We start from the raw sequence: 17,075 nt of genomic DNA, 5'->3' as shown, positions 1-17,075 counted from the left end.
AGATATATGAGGCTACAGCTTAAGGCTTTGGCTCGAGGCCTTGATATTGTATATATCTTGCTTTTGCCTGCTGCAAGGGCGCAAAGCCAACGACCACCCCGGCCGAAGGGGCGTACCGATGGGTATATTCGGCGGTGGTTGCAGTGGTCGCGGGGCGAGACCGTCTCTGTAAAGATAGACGCCGTGGTATTGATGTCCGAGCTGGCTTCGATCGGATGCGTGCTCCACTGGCGGCTTTATAGGTAAAAGCCGAGAAAAAGGAGCTCTAGGCCCCAGCCTAGGTCACGGTACCATTCTATTGGATGGGTTTGGTTTTGCTCATAAACCCTGGCTGAAACAAATTCATGGGCCCGGTCCATACGTAATCGCTTCTTTTAACACCTTGCTCACACCGGATGATGCACGGCCCAATTCGCCACCTTCCTCTCTGGCGCTCTTGATTCCACGCTCGATTGCTGGCTGGAAACGAGTGGAAAACACGCGGTACCTGTCCTCACGGGTTTCGTACATTTCCCCTTCCTCGTCGCGCGGCTTCCCGAACAGATTCAAATATGCGAATGGGGTAGATGAGTCCGAGATCATGTGCTGAGCGGTCTGGCAAAGAGGGAACGGCCAGTCGGCACTCTCGTCATCATCACCGGACATCTCACTATCGACACCGCCGATAGAAGGTTTCCCGATCCCCGCATCCAAAAACATCGCCAGAGCCCCAAGCGTTTTGACCATGGGCTTACCCTGGCTACCGGACTTCCCAAATGAAGCCCGGCTTGAGGACCACCGCGATGATTCTTCAGTGTGCCAGCCCAACACAGACAAGAAGCAGTTGAGTGTTTTGATCCATCCTCCCGCACAGGAAACTGTTGATTCCCCCGCTGCCTCGACCATCCATGATAAAATCTCCACAGCAGAGCTACGAATGTCCGCTGCAAGATGGGTCATTCCTGCACGAACGTAGGGAAGTAGTTGCGCCACATGGTCTTCGACATCGCCTGGTGGCAGGGTCCGCAAGAGCTTAAGAAGCTGAGTCCGTACGCTGGTGGTTCCATCGAGGATGAGCGGCAGCAGAGATGGTAGAATAACGCTCACTGGTTGTGGCAGAGGCGAGTTCACTGGTCGAGAGGATATCGTGGTAGTCAGATAAGCGAGTGAGTCGCGTCGTTGGCTGTCGGACTTGGCGGAGAGGAGAGATAGGTTATGCGTGAATGTGGCATTTGAAGTTGGGGCGGAAAGGTGGAGGGATTGTTGTGTGAGGACAATTGCTAGTAATTGTGAGCATAACAGTACATCAAGCAACCTGAAAAAATGCACATACACTTCGATTTGAAACTGGTATCGGTGTAGTTGTCGGGCTTCGCTTTGGTTTTCCCAACCTTGAGTTTAGGTTTCTGCAGGGGTCAGTAGGTTAGACAAAAGAAACGGCAGTTGGAAGTTCTAACCTGGAAGTCCTTTTGCTTATCCTTCTTTCTTTTAGAGCTAGACCCCATGGCTGCGCAAAGTCAATTGATTGTTGAAGATGGATGGCTGGCTGTGATTCTTTTTTCGCTCTCATTATCACACGTGATTTATCAGTTGGTGCCTAAGGCATAAAATTTTCCTAAACGGGAAGTATATCGTGATATTCCGGGAAATATTTATTTTCAGTACAATATTGTAGATTTTTGCAATTCATCAAGAGTTACCTATGTTATATAACAGCTTTATTATAGAACTTTGATGCACACTTTAGAAAAACGATGTTAATGTCTCCGAGTATATCTAATTCAACGATGCGAATCCGCCACAAGATTCAGAAAACTTGCCATGGCTAGAAGTAGCCCACCTCGGTATGATGAGGAGAGGACTTTTACTAGGCATTTACCGGAGTTTAATGAATAAACGGGTAGGAGAAGGAATGGTGCAATCAACCTTCCTAGTTGATGTATAAACATCTCACGTGAAATTCCATTCTATATAACAACCTTCTGTAATCGGCTTCCTAGAGGGATTCAACTCCCACCTTAATACTCCGATTAGCTATACCAAAACAGCAATAGATTACCGCTATAATGAGCAACTAACCACGATTCCCTCCTCCAAGGGCCTTGGCCACCGTCTCCTGCGCCGACTGCAGCAAAGACTTATCCCTCTCCAGCCCATAATCCCGTTCTTCTCTGGTACCACCCTGGCCGAATTGCCAGATATTATCGGGTGTATCTGACGAGCGACGAGATGTCGCCTTCATATCTCCTGCAGAACGTAATCGGTCTATTTAGCTGGTACTCAAAGAAACAACACGGGGTTCGACTCCAGAAATAACCTACCGGGTTGGAGCTGTTCAGCTATCTTCTCGCGTGCGTGACTAGCAGACTCATGGACGCGGCCAGTGACCCTATCTGTGGTGTTTGTTTTAGTAGTGAATTGCTCGGAGGCTTCTGCTATGTGTGAGTTGGATTCTGCATGACTGATGGAAATCCACGAGATGGCTACTCACCGTCTGTGTTAGACATGTTGCCCTGTTGAAAAGAATCAGCTTTGCCATGTTAATGTGTTAATGTGTTGATATTAACCGAAAGAGGTTCCATACTGCCTTTCCAGCTATCTTGATGTTAATTTGATTGCTGGCTTAATGCACTGCGATATGACTTGGATTGATATGGCGCAAAAGTAATATATTTCGAGAAAGCTCAAGAAGTAGTACCGCCCAACTATTCGTCGACATGACGTGGATTGTTTCCCCGGCTTAATGTCCGGGGTTGAAGCTAGTTGTGATGTAATTCTTCGCTCAGCCTGTAGTTGATGGAAAGAAAATAAAACTTAGGGCTCAATTACACCCAAAGGTAATAAGCTCAATGTCGGAGGGAAATGAATTGGAGAAAATCATGATCATATTGAAAGTTCAGGTCTAAAAGTAATCACGCAAAGATAACATGATTTATTAATCAAAGCCTGCTCAGCAGCGCAAGAAGTTCAAGAGTAAATGAGTAAAAAAATATCAAAAAAAAAAGAAATCAAATACGGAGAGAGATGCGCACTTCTGCCCGGCTCCGAGCTGCGAGATAACAAAGGAAACAAAAAAGCAAACATGAAAAGAAAACATAATAAGCAGCTCGGGTCCCGGACAGACGCGGTTGTATCAATCAAATCAACAAAAAAAGCAAAAAGGAAAAGCACACGTGACATATAGTAATCAGGAAAGACATGGGAGTAATAAAGGAGCCACGACCGCCGGGGACATAAGTCGTGTAATACGTGAGATTATAGTGGTGGCTAGGCCCCGTCACACATCGGCAAAACTCAGCAAAAGAAAAGGATCATGGGGTAGAGGCCGACTACAGACTCATTGTCAGCCACTCCCATTCCTGGCTGGCACCCTGCCCACCGGCGATACTGTGGTTCGCTGGGTTTGCGGCTGCGGGTGGTGCCATCGCCGGAGCTAATGGTACGACTTTGGACCGGCTGGCGGGAGCAGCTGACTTAGGGCTGTCGTCTGCGTCTGGATCGGATCCAGTTGGTGCCTTTTCGAGTCTGCGCTGCCGTCTGGGTGCCACTTGCACACCAGCACGAGCCTGAGCAACGCCAGCTGGGGGACCGGACTTGGGTGGGGCAGCAGCAATTGGCACAACACCTGGTTTCCCCAATGTGCTGGATCCATTGATTGAAGGTGGTGACTCAGAAGTGTTCATGCGGGACGAAATCGATGTAGATGGGGCATGTTGAATGGAGTTTTTGCGGGAAGATTTCTTTGATGATCGGGAAGTGCCAACAGCAAGGGTGTTGGCGCTGCTACGGTTTCGCTTCTTGATCACGTCAGTCTTGAGCGAAAGTGGCCGGACAACGCCATGGAGTTTCAGGAACAGGCCACATGCATTGCAGAGAGGCTGGCCCTCTGGATTGCGCCTCCAAAGAGGGGTGGTCTGGGTGAAACAGTTGGTACAGGTGGTAGGTCCCGCATTCGGGTCACCGTTTTTCGACCCACCAGGGCTGCCTGGTCGGGAGGGTACCGCACTGCTGAGACCGGACTCTGGGGGCGTGCTTGGCGAGGGGTGGTTTGTCGGAGGCCCGCTGGCTGAGCCATTCAAGCTCTGACGGAGCAGTGCAGCAGCATTGGGGGTCGATGCTGTGCGAGGAACCTTCCCGTACCGACGAGGATCCTGGTTTTGGTTGCGAACCTCGCTAACCGAAGCAGCGGATCCGTGCGCGCGGCCAAGAGTGCCTCCCTGATTCCATTCAGATGGGCCATCTATCATGTCTGTGGATCCTATCGTAACATGCTTGCGGTGCTGAGCACTGAAGCCTGGGAGCGACTGTATTGATCCGGGGAAACCTCCGTCCCAATGAAGACCGGCGCTCATCTCACCAGACTCATCCAGAGAGGCAAAGTCATTTGGCATGGTAATGCCTCCGCGTTCACCGAAGTTGCCATCTTCATCCTCATTATCTGAATCACCACCAAAGGTAAACATGCTGCTGGCAGGCGCCGTTGTGGAGAACTCGCCGTGCCCAAGCACCTGTGACGGGTTGATATGCTGCGGCTGTGGCACCGAAAATCCAGACACCTGAGTGGTTGGTGGCCCTGTAACTGCGTTCCCTGGGTGAGATTCGCCGTTGGACATGTTGTACATGTAACGTGGCTGCAGCGATGCAGACAGATTCGACTGACGCTGTTGGATATAATTAGGAATGCGGCGTTGGGTGTGGGATTCAGCGGAGGGCGCATCAGAAAAGAATATCGACTGCTCCCCTTCATAAATCGGTTGCGGGGTCGACACAGTAGACTGATAGCCAGAAGGCGGGGGCGAGAAGAACTCGGTTGAGTTAAGCGACGAGGCGAGCGGTGTCTGGGCATATAGACTCGAGAAAGGATTTCCTGCAGTCATTGGAGAATCTGGCGAAAAATGGAAATTTTGCTGATAAGGCCCGGCCGAATTGATCCCGTGGTCTTCGCTGATACCATACGTATCCAATCCATATGGAATGTTAGAGTGCGTGTGGTGGTGCTGAGGTCTGCGCGGGCCCACCGTGCCATTACCGGAGAGAGCAAAGGCGGAAGGTGGGTGATCGAGCGAGTAATCCGGTAGTGCCGCTGACAGTTCCGAGTGCTGCGCCATCATAGCGTTGGACACCGGGGGAACCTGAGGCGAGGCATCGGCAGGCCGCTTCCGGGTTGGAACAGACAGACCAGTGAAGAACTGCCGCTCGTCGACGCTCGTTTTGCGAACCCGACGGGCGACGTATCCAAACTCGGAGTTTGTTCGCTGATCCTGGGGTGGGTGGGGGAATGAGGCGGCGGTGGACGAATCCATCATCGCATGGTCCTTGCGCGATTTAATAGGAATTGATCCAGTCGGCGTTGCTGTAAAGTGTCGATCGACAGGAGGATGCGAGGAGTGCTCGGCGGGCGAATCAAAGGGAACGATGAAGTCATCCAGATTCATTGGGTCTGAAGTGGTATCAAGGTTCATATCGTGCGAAACATCGGGACCACTAGGCGATACTTCGTCGGACAAGCGCATCTGCGCGATGCCGCTCGGTGTCGGGCTTAGAGTTTCCGAGGCACTGTTCGGACATCAGTAAATCAGCTAGGTGCTTTGAGGTTCGCCGGAGTGTTTCTTACCGAGCCTGCTGCTCCCGTTCCTTGCGCTTGAGATTCATGGCCATCATTCGCCATGTCAAATTCTCCATGCGCTCTTGGTTGGGCAACTGAGACTTCGTCCTGGTATAGAGTTTCCAAATCTGAGCAGCCAGCGGATCTTTCCTTTGCATCTCATCGGGGCTATCACCACGCGATGCACCGTTTGTCCATTCGGGAAAGATGGAGTTGCCGAGGACGCCATCATTGGCGTTGGAGGAACCAGAGGGACTGAATGGAGTGTCAAAGGAGAAGTCGTCGGACATCATATGAGAATCGGCGTCGAAGTCGGGGAAAGCCATAGGCTGGGAAGGCCGGGATGCCCCATGCCCTCCATGATGTATCCCCTCCATAATCTCCGATGGAGAGGGTTTCGATGAGAGGGGAGAGGTAATTCAAATAAAGGCGACGGCGGTGGGGGAGGGGATGAACGGCCAAAAAAAAGGTGGGTTGAATTGAAATTCCCCCGTACCCGCCGTAAACGAGACCCTTGCCGGAAGTTGATGATCGAATGCAGCCAAGCGAGCGACGATTGGCAGGATTCAGCCAACGACCAGGGTCTGTCAACGCAAAACGCCTATTAGCACGGAACAGATCTTATGATAATAATATATGATAATAAGATAATTAAGCTGACGACTGGGATGCGACGAACACACGATGGATCTGGAGACCACTACCCAGCCTCAGACGCCTCTTGGGATTTCCTGATGAGTCGTGGAGGGGGGGCTAGACCCTCCAGACGCTCATGCCCCGAGAAGATCTATCTTTTGAAGGAAGGGAAAATCCTCCCGAGTATGACAAAAGGAAAGATGAGAATAAAAGTGGCAGACAAGAAAGTTGAAAGATGGAGAGGAGGGAAGGGAAATTGTGTGGGAAAGACGGGGAAATGGCAGTTTTGGTTTACTGCCGACCAATGACAATAACCAAGTATAAGTTAGAATCAAAGACGTACTCCGTACGGAATTGTAGATAATTGTAGGTATTGTAGATATTGTAGATATTCAAAAGAAAAGAACAGAAATAAACCAAGAAGAGATGGGAAAGTAGAATAATATGATATCTCAAGAGCTAGAGGGCCCAGAGTGACGCTGAACAAGGTGTGTAATTTATGTAATCTATATGTAACTAGACGTACAGTATTACTGTTGTCACGGGCAAATGACCGATTTACGGCGCTTCGCTCGATTCCTAAAGATTTTGATGTGCCACTCCCGTCTGCTTTAAAGTCGATTACTTTGATTTGATTTTTATTTTTATTTTTATTTTCTCTCTATTTTGCTTTCTGCATAGTACATATGTAGACTATTTGGACTTTTTTTTTCTCCCACCAATCAAACTCGTGTCAAGAGTCAGAGTACTTCGGTATTGTCGGATCTAGAAGGCCATCCTTTCTTTCTTTGCATACTCGCACGGCCCCGGTATCTTTTTTTTCTTTTATTTAAAACATATCATATCGTTTGACATTGGTATTGTTTTTTCGAGTATAGATATGACCGGCATCTCAAATAATCATCGGCCCGAGTGGTTGCAAGCTCCGTACTAATTTTGAAACTAATGTACCTTGCCCGCTCCTATGAGTCGGGACCGGTCTAAACGCAGGTACTATCAATTCTCATGGCTAATTGGAAACAGTCGCACAGGCTTGAGAAGACAAAACATGGCACCTCCCAAAGACATCATGTTCCTTAGCGTCTCCGGAGAGAGTCCAGATGCAGGCTAAGTGGGTACTGTTCGTTAATGGTGGAGTACACCTCCCGGCCCAGTCAGAGAGGTCTCGTGGGATGAAAGCCAACAAAGGCATCCATCTTGTCTCGGGATATCAATCGCTTATGCTCTTGAGATGTTTCAGATCAATGAGGGCGGCTCTCCGCAGGCTACCCGTGAAGAATTTACAGGGAGAAAATGCACCATTAGATGTATTGATATTGAAGTTTATAGTCTATGCTCTTAGCGCAGCGGGGCGGAATGATAGTAGACCGAGCAACTTTGGAACGGATGGATCCTCAAAAGATAAGAAATGTTCTATGGGTCTTCTTTTTTTACTTTCCTTTCTTGAGTAGGAAAGAACAAAGGGAATTGTTTTTTTTTTTTTTTTTTTTTTTTTTTCACAGCGCAAGTAGATACTGTTATATCTCGGATATATTCAAAAATATGCGATATAGAATATAGAACCAGCAATAAATATCACCTCTCTACGATCATATAGCAATGGAGTGAAGCTCACCGAGAGGCTCAGAAAAAGATCCCTATATTACCCGATAGCGGTACCACCCGTGTATGGAGAAGATATACAGGACGGCCTGTCACGGAATTTCCCCGATGTTTCGCTCCCAAACGAGAGGTAAAGTACCCAAGTAAAGAAAAAAAGAAAAAAAGAAAAAAAAAAGAGGCAACCGACAACTTCGCAAATCAACGTTCTTCGTTGGCATCTGCCACTTTCGCGGGGGATCCTGAGGTGGACTTCCGTACCAGTTAATATCCCTGCTCTTCTTCGCTTTTCTTTCCAGTTTGCCACGGGCGCGGCACTAAGGCGGGTTTAAGGAACAACTCCGGTCATTCTCATGAATTTAGAGATCCCCAAGATCCCGTGTCGTTTTGATATCAATTGTCTCCGGGAGCCTGGTCAACTCATGTGGGGACGGGGACACGGATCGGGATACGGAGCAGGCACGCGAGGCATAAACGAACAAGGTGATCCAATGGTGCCCTGGGCGTAATCAGCTCCAGTAGGGCAGTCCTGGAGACTCTGTTTTTTTGGCCCCACGACCCACCACAAGTCGGGGAATCCGAGATAAGAAGTACTGATAGGAATGTGATTAGAATGTAATTAACCATGGTCATCCTAACAGAGTGCAGATCGGTGGAACTTCGGACCTTATCTCTTTGTTAGCATAAAGTACTCCGTACACCTAAAAGTCATGTGTTGTCTAATCCAATTGTCAAATCCAAAATGGATCAGGGATGTGAGTGGGGGAAATCATTGTCTCAGGCACCCGAGTAAACCCGACTATGTCGCGGGGGAAGGAGCACTGGGCAATTATTGTCATCGAGGCACAGAGGTGGACCGTGGCGTCTGCACATTCAGCCCACAACGCCAATCTGACTGGTACTTTGGTCATGGTCTTCGCAGGATTGCAGTGAGGGGTTGGAGTGTCTGTTTTTTTTTTTTTCCTTTCTTGTGCGGTTCTTGCGGTTACGCGAGAAAATCTTTAGAAGGTCGAGGCATTTGACTGATTCCATATGAAGAAGCATCTGCCTAGGGGCGAAAAGCGTGGAGACAGGAGACCGACACTGCGCATATGTAACGAAACCAAATATTGATTCCCTTCTGGGTGAACCAAGGTGACATAGTTGAAATATGTGATCCAGTTGATCGAGTTGACCGAATTGGCACCGAAGTGAAGCCAAAGTCAAAAAGGAAACACCAGGGACAATGCACTATATATACGTTGCACTCAAGCAACCCAAGAAAATTGACGCCTTGCCGTGTGTTTATCCACCAAGACCGTCTCGATAAGACGTGACGCTACCTAAGGGGCCAAACAATGTGCTCACTGATATCGCAACCAACAGGGAGAATCCTAGGTATCTCCAGAGAAAATTCAACCTGCAGAATGAGAGATAAGACCCCTGCCTGACACAATGATGCATTATCATTGGATCTATCACCTACACCGCCATCATACTACAACTCTCCTATCTCCAGGTTTGAACCCCAGAGTTTCACTTTCCATCGGATCTCCGGGGGATCCTCCAGTGCGGATCCTAAGGCGTCAATTGTGATGCTGTAAATGGACAATGGACCCTTATCTCCTATGTCTTCTAAATGTCTTCCAAGGCTCTTTGTCTGTGAGATAAAGATGACGATATCTCTGATGTGACTGATCTTCGAGATTTCTGATTGCGTCTCGCACAGATATGGGAATGACCAGATTATTGGTGCAATCTGGGATATCAACACTGACGCGACACCATTAATAGATCACGCAACAGAAAATCAAAGATTACAATCTCCGTGGAGGAAACCGAATGTCAGAATGCTCTTGTTTATCTTGTCAATCTCTTCTTCATTCTATCTTCATGCAAGGGTTCTTCTATCAACTCGGGTTCGCGAGATCGTTGATGTACAAATCACCGCTGGCTATTTGTTATCAGGATTTCTTCCGGTTTTCTATCTGCTTATTATCTATCTGCCTGTATGTGTCAAGGAGTCTGTTATCATGAACTCAGATAGCCTCGAGTCCAGAGTCAATTGCCATTTATATGCCGGAGTATCCAGGGACATAAATTGTCCTCACAGCCCCAATGCATTTCACAGATATCGAGTATTTAATTGGCTTCTCTCGACGGACGAATAGCCTTAATCGACCTTTGTGCGGGTTTCCAGTTTGGGAACAGGAAGGATCCCGGGCCAATAGAGCGTCGAGAACAAGTCAAGGTCCTGGCCTGTTGTTCATTTCTTTGCATGTGAGCTATTATGCACCACTCATTCTCAGCTTTGCCTCCTCAGCTATGCCACAACTATTCGATGCAAGCAGGAATACCATTCTTTGTACGGAGTACTCCGTGCTACTATTGTGTGACCTACAATTAGCCTTTGGCAAATCAAGGGTGCATCATACATGTACAGTTCTGTAAGCAGGAAACAGGAAACTCATATCATATTTACAGTTAGGGCTCTTATAGTGCATTGGGGATAGACAAATAAGACCTCGAGAGAGAAGGCCAAGGTATTCTAAAAAAGGAATATATAGATATGCAATGCACGCCCTGCGCAATATGTACAATATGTACGGAGTACAGATGAAGTATTTCCAACACAAATTAGGCACGTGCTTTGGAGAAGACCCAGAAGACCCAGAAAAGATAAGATCGTAGCCCAGGAGCAGATGAATAGTACAAGGTGGTCGAGATCACTCCAATTTATGATTGGAATATGGTATAGCAACCCCTTTAATCGTTATTCCGTCTTGGTCGTTGAGCTGGTCCATATCTTTCTCGCATGCGGGAGCTTCGTCTTGCTAATGACACAGAAGCGACAGAAATGAGAAGGGTATCATGTATTGACGAAATAACACATATATCTTCGATGAGAATAAAGGGGAATGAGAAAAAAAAAGTCTATAAGGGTGACCCAAAGAAAAGCTCCAACATATGAGGTGAAATGACACTCCAATCCAGACAACCACCAACCATGAAAAGTCCCCGCGCATACAACCGGGGAAGAAATGCCACCAAATGAGATAGAGAAAAACACGCAAAAACAGACCGGGTCTGAAAAGAACCCGAAGAGATGGAGGGGGAATGAAAAGGTGGGACTATGCCATGATAGAAAAGGAAAAGACAAGAAACAATGGGAAAGAAAAGCCACCCGAAAACCCTTGCGCCCGCTAATGACCAGCTGCAAAGCAGACCCGCCACGGTATATGAGGATGAGGTGAAAATATAGAAGATGAAATGCCAATTGGGGGGTAAAAGGTATGTGTATGTCCCTCGGGGTATTAGAAATGAAACAGGCCGTCTAGGAATGTGATGTGCAACGTGATAAAAAAAAAAAACTCGGACTCGAAGAAATGCGAAAAAGGGTAAGCGTGGCAGAGGTAGAATATGGCGAAGAAATGAAAAGAAAAGGGTTTCATGGGTTCGGTGACCGTGAGGGGCCTCCGGGGTGTCCCATCGAAGCGGGATTAGGCGGGTATACATGTTGTGGAACTGCGTCGCCGGGGTACATAGGATATGGCACCACGCCCATTCCGGACATGGCACTCATGTCCTGCCATTGCGGGTAGTTCATTCCTGGTGGGTATGAGACCGACCCTGGCGTATGCATCTCAGGCGTGCCTGGCGAGCCTTGCGGGGCCATGGCACTCGTGGCAGACAGGGATTGTGCGGCAGGTGTGGTCATTCTCCGTTTGAGCTCCGTGGGCATTTGTGGGTGAAATTGATTAGGGTATGATGAGCCCATTTCCTGTCCAGGGTAGCTCATGGTTCGTGGTGGCGGCGGCGGGACCTGCCAAACTGTTCCGTCTGGCTGCATAGCGTATGCCGTCTGGCCCATAGGTTGTGATGGGCCTCCCATTGAAGATGCTGCAGATATCGGCGAAGGGGGTGGCAGGCCTGAGTGTATGCTCCCGGGATTCCATAAGTTGGGTGACATATTCATCATCTGACCCTTTCCGGCTGCCATCGTATTCAACAGCTGTGGGTCCGCCATTGTCGTAAATTCGTCCCACGCGACCACGGGGTCAATCGGTTGATGCCCAGCAAAGTCTCCGGGTCCCATGGGTCGGTCTAGTTCGGATCAATCAGTCAACAAATGCATCTGGATTGCAGTGCAGAGATGATTGTCTAAACCTACCTGGAGTTAGACTCATGTTGGCTTGAACCATTCCGACGTTGTAAGTTGAAATGTCCTGCGCGGACGAGGTGCTCATTGGCATAGCCTGGTATGGGTAGAAAGTCTCGGCGGGGTCGGCCATCAAATTAGTCGGAGAGGAAGCAATTGGCGTGGTGTTTGAGCGCTCGGTTGATGGTGTCTCCAATCTCGAATTTGGTCGTGATTTCTTTTCAATCGGTGGTTGTTGGTCCACCGGAAAAAACTGACAGTCCTTTCGCAATCGAATGCAGTTTTCACATCGTCCTTCCGTATCATCTGGCGCTACAAGACATCGGATCTTTCGTCGTCGACAGTGCACTGTAAAGGTATAAGTAACATGGCCAGATGCGAATACCCCATTCTCGAAAGGAGAGTTTGTCTATTTCCTCCTGATCGACACACTTCGCACTGCGAAAACGACGGACAGAGAAAGGCGACAAGCAAAAAAGGGTGATGAGTGCTTGGGATGTATTACTGACCGCATGCGACAGAGGTTCGATGATATCCTAACTTGTTGCGCTTCTTGTCATTTGCGTCCATGGCGCTTTGTGAATTTGCTGTTGATGCCATATGGTCGACAGCTATGGGCATAGCTCCCACGAGCACGGTTTTGTCACGATGTCGGTCGAAGGTGCATCAAAGACCCTGGCGAAGCGAAAGGCGTGCTTTGTGAAGCAGCTGGGTGAGAGTACCTCGAGGCGTGATCAAAGGTGAATGCGATAGGAATCCGCGCAGGGCCATACAGACACCGCAGAGAGAATATGACCGAGGGGTACCTCCAGAGAATGACGCTGCTTCAATTCCCGAGTTCTAATCCACATGCGCCACGCTTGACCAGGTATGATATTGCGCGCGTTTCAGGTCGAGAATGTTGGGGGTACGTTAGGGCCCGCCGTGTGTCTCAAAGTATAGAGGTAATCTTGCAATAGAATGGTCGAGGATAGATTAGGTTCCAGATTCAGAGTCCCGAAATTCCCAAGTCCAGTAATTGCGAATTAATCAATGATAATTATAGTAAAGTGTTCGTGGAATGCCGGGGATTTGGACGGGGTGAAGGCCTAGAAGTTTATTGTGGCCCAGTTTGAGATCGAGGAAGAAACCACACTAGGGGGACAAGCCAAACGATAATAACCAAAAAGAGATTAGTAAGAAAAGGAAGAAGGGAAAAAAGAAAAGAAAAATAAGGTATTCAAAGGAGCGAATATGAAGTGAACGGTGTGAAGAGAAGAAGAGCAGATCGAAGATGGTAGGTATAGTCCAACAGGTAGAAGCTAATCGCGGGGTGAAACGCCCAAAGGTCTTTTATTTTTTTTATTTTTTTTAAGAGAGAGTTTTTTTTTTTTGAGATTTTTGATTTAATTTAATTTTCACAAGTATGTATATCACGCCGGACGTGGAACAAGGTGGCTCTCATACCAACTAAGACTAACACGGATGTATCGACTTAGCCCAAATCAACTGCAGGTCATTGTCAATGGATGATCAGTTCAGGGGTCCGCGGACAACTTCCCTTAATGCTCTAGATTTACTACGTAGCGTATCGCAGACTTCACTGGCGCTTGGATAGAGAGTGTTTCTTGTTTTCTACAAGGTTTTCCATTTTTTTTTTTCCATTTTTCCTTGTCATCTCTTTTTTTGCCTATGTAATTCCCTTTTTTAAAAATCCTGTCACCCGTCGCATTGGTCCTCGGTTGATTAGGTAACTTGCCAATGCCCCTGATTGCGTACTATAGACCCGGTTCTTCAAATGAGGCAGAAACGAGGAACCATGGTCTGGGAGCCCTGACAACAGTGGGGATGTGTGGATGTTGGGGGGTGGCCGCTCGAAGTGTACAATACCAGTTAGGCTTAGGGCCAACAAGGATACCTGTCAATCATCGATGAACTGGGGAATATTTCCTTCAAGTCCCAAATAAGTGATTGGTGACGCGAGCTTAGGTCGGAACCCAGAACCAATAGGCTTGTTGATTTGAGGATCCATCAAGAAGAACCTTCTGCCTCTGGTCATTTTAAAGGTTGATCCCTATAAAGCTAGAGGGCTTCTCGAAGGAGAGCTGTGCAGTTCGATCTAAGGGATATTGACCACATGGCTTTCTGGAAGACTAGAACTTCCACTACCCAATTTCTTACTTCGTGACATTATATGAACTGAAACGAACCATCGGGTAAATTTGTGCTAAAAACAGATTCAGGGTCCACGGCCAATGTATCAGGTTATTTTATTGTTTTAAATCCTATTTGTTTTCCCTTTTTGGTTTGTTTAATATAATGTTTATTTCTTTCGAAAAAGAAATTAATAAGTGGTTTTGGTTTTGCCCCTTTTCCGGGTAGCTTTGATCCTTATTTTGGCTTCCATATTTATCCGGAAAAAAAGAAGGAAAAAAGAAGAAAACCGTCAAAAGATCCATGCGAATAGTGGACCAATCAGTGATCACGGACCTTTTCTTCATGGATCCAACCACAATGTACCTTGGATGAGAAGTCTCTACCTAATTATACATCCAATGCTAATAGGACAATCTCACTGTTTCAACGTTTATGATGGCGTATCTGGGGACAATTTCCAGAAACACGTACGTGGCCCTTAATATTTGATTATATTCAAATAAAATATTCGCATTGTACTTTGAAAACCAATCGGTAGGCATCAGTCTGCATCTACACAGCCCTGAACTACACCCAAGTAGGATAACAGTCCGAAAGCCTTAAAAGACCACTCTGTACGGAGTGCAAATAATAAATTATAATATATAATATAACGGAGTACAACATAGGGTAACATGCTGCGAAAGTGCAAGCGATCTCACAAACTCTGCGTGGGGCAGGTCAAGGTTTAATTAAGGATCGTCTTGACTGTGGTAGCGTGTTACAGGTTAGTCTTGGCATTCGTATGGGGCTCATCTCGGGGGTTTTTCCTTCTGTCTCAGCTTCCATGGAGACTAATGGAATGGAAGGTTCTATTGAATGGAGAAATCACGGGGAAATTGTTGCTTATTCTGCTCCGTATAAAGTATAACCTACCTATTCCAATGAGAGGGGGAGAGAGAGAGAGAGAAAAAGGGGTGGCTATTACCGACTCCCACCGGTTAAACCGAAATGGAAAACGTGTCAAACCTGGCGTGGCTTGGAGAATACTGTTCTGGTACGAAGGAAGTGGACTGGAGTGGACGATGATCTTCGTACTGTTGTATGGTGTATCACGTCAACAAAACCCCTCAAGGCCAATAAACGCCACCGATCACCGTACTTCGTGCTCTCTTCTGCTCTCCTAGCCACCTTGCAACGTGCTGTGTACAACCTACCAGGATAGTCTAATGTATAATGTACAATATTCACGCTGTATCTTCGAGCTTTTAAGCCTGAGGGGATGGTTCCACCGCCATTTTGCGAAGCAAAACGACACATTGTACATACTGCCCACGCTCTGGCCCCGCAATTTAACACACTCTGGTCGAAGATCGACGGGCACGGGTATTGAGAAATGCACAGGAGCCGATGCTATTGGGTCTCACGAGAGAGTCTTTGGAGTTGGAATTTATGTGTAGCTGAACAATCAGCATATGTATCGTGACGCGGCGAACGTTAAATGCGATAGGTCTCGTGGTGCGAGTTAGGCGACTCAACCATAGAATCAATATATGAGTGTACATAACTAGTATATGTATAACTCCGACATGAATATACATATTGTACGGAGTACATTGTACCACACAGCAGAATGGTCCGTAATCATGTTCTCACCTTGGAAGGTTTGAACAATTAGGTAAAGCCCCAACGGGCGTCGCGTCGTTGTCGATCGGCCAATTGTTTAAACTGAAACAAGGGTCCAGGAGTCCAGGGCTGAGCCAGATCTTGTTAATCTTAGCCAAGAATACACTCCGGGTGGGTAGATAGTACAACATAGAATAATCTTTACATTCTAAGATGTCGCTTAACCACGTTTATACTAGTCTATTTACATCCATATTAAATATTGTAGTTTCATTGTAATTCCAGAAATGCCCCTAACTATTCCCTTCTCGGATTAGTAGGCAAAGTCCCTGCCAAACCCCAACTGCCGGGCTCCGCAGTGGCGTGCAGGTATACCCTATGAGGTATGAGGCATGCTCTGATAATCATTCTTTGGGAAACTGCTTATCCGATGGTTTTTTTTCTTTCATTTTTCTTTTTTTTTTACTAGGATGGTTTGTCGCGTGGCATACTTTCGGGGTTGGTGCTATTTTGGAATGTCTACTCCGTACAACGTATGCCCTACAACTCCCAGGAAGTTTCGCTAAGGCTTAATCTGCCCAAGAGACTCCATGTGCATGATTATGCACATGATATGATCTAATATGTATGGGAGGAATAACTCTGCATATGAGGATGAAATATGATCTAAGCAATATAATAAATATAACTAGGGTTATACCTTCAATCCGGGAGAATATACTTCTCCTCCAGAGTACAATGTATATAGTAACAAACCTCCGTACGGAGTAGACGGAGTACCATAAATTGTGTGAGATCGGAGATCTCCCTGTGGAGCAGAAATGCAGGGACTTTACTGGTCTCTCAGCTTTGGTCCGGTTGTTTCACCATTCTCGGGGCCCTTGACTCCATTCGGTCGTCGGTTCCCTCAAGGGGGAGGAGGGTCAGTCACCCTTTTTAACCTGCAACCTGCCTTACGCGTCCTCCCAAGAAAAAACCCATTCCTCTCTCCATTTTGCCCCTATCATGATTTGCGTTTTTATTATATTTTAAATTTTTTTAATCTTGTTTTCAGCTGAAGGAGAAAAGGAAGGTGGTATTAACTATGTTGTATTTTCTAGCTGGCGTTCTCCTCCGATAGCGAGGGCTTTTTCCCCCCTTGAGAGGCTTGGATTTCTCCCTCCCCCACGGCTTCTCCGGAGAAAAAGCCGTTGAAGCCACCAAAGGCTTTTTTTCCAGTCCCAAAAGGGGCCAATATCCGCAGACTTATTCCTATATTGTACTCAATCATGGAATGCCCCGATTTGCGCGATTATGGCTGTTTCGTGTTTCGGACTCATTTACTTCGTTCAGTCCCCGAACTCGGCCTCCAGAAATAGCAGAATGCGGGACCCAATA

The 17,075-nt window shown here is 47.3% G+C and overlaps 4 protein-coding genes across 4 annotated transcripts; all 4 read right to left on the bottom strand.

The window, feature by feature from the left end:
* Positions 1-342: 342 nt before the first annotated feature.
* N7455_004988 (IPI1/TEX10 family protein) lies at positions 343-1,484 on the bottom strand (the record flags this gene model as incomplete). Its single annotated transcript, XM_040957596.1, has 3 exons — positions 343-1,259; positions 1,313-1,385; positions 1,437-1,484. 3 exons carry the CDS (start codon positions 1,482-1,484, stop codon positions 343-345), a joined length of 1,038 nt encoding a protein of 345 aa, XP_040811930.1.
* A 501-nt stretch (positions 1,485-1,985) lies between these two features.
* N7455_004987 (Armadillo-like helical) lies at positions 1,986-2,561 on the bottom strand (the record flags this gene model as incomplete). The annotated part of the gene is made up of 5 exons (XM_065604928.1): positions 1,986-1,996; positions 2,059-2,226; positions 2,301-2,411; positions 2,471-2,492; positions 2,547-2,561. 5 exons carry the CDS (start codon positions 2,559-2,561, stop codon positions 1,986-1,988), a joined length of 327 nt encoding a protein of 108 aa, XP_065461828.1.
* A 747-nt stretch (positions 2,562-3,308) lies between these two features.
* Positions 3,309-5,961, bottom strand: N7455_004986 (GATA-type transcription factor; the record flags this gene model as incomplete). The annotated part of the gene is made up of 2 exons (XM_040957544.2): positions 3,309-5,535; positions 5,594-5,961. The coding sequence occupies 2 exons, from the start codon at positions 5,959-5,961 to the stop codon at positions 3,309-3,311; spliced, it is 2,595 nt and encodes an 864-aa protein (XP_040812018.2).
* Positions 5,962-11,237: 5,276 nt separating this feature from the next.
* N7455_004985 (putative C6 finger domain protein) lies at positions 11,238-13,187 on the bottom strand. The gene is made up of 3 exons (XM_040957589.2): positions 12,467-13,187; positions 11,970-12,305; positions 11,238-11,902 (listed from the first exon to the last, which is right to left on the bottom strand). Exons 1-3 carry the CDS (start codon positions 12,576-12,578, stop codon positions 11,247-11,249), a joined length of 1,104 nt encoding a protein of 367 aa, XP_040811962.2. The 5' UTR covers positions 12,579-13,187; the 3' UTR covers positions 11,238-11,246.
* Positions 13,188-17,075: the final 3,888 nt, after the last annotated feature.

This window comes from Penicillium solitum, assembly GCF_028829755.1.
Source record: "Penicillium solitum strain IBT 25940 chromosome Unknown utg000003l_segment0_segment0, whole genome shotgun sequence".
NCBI lineage: Eukaryota > Fungi > Ascomycota > Eurotiomycetes > Eurotiales > Aspergillaceae > Penicillium > Penicillium solitum.
This window is presented reverse-complemented; position numbering and strand designations above follow the sequence as displayed.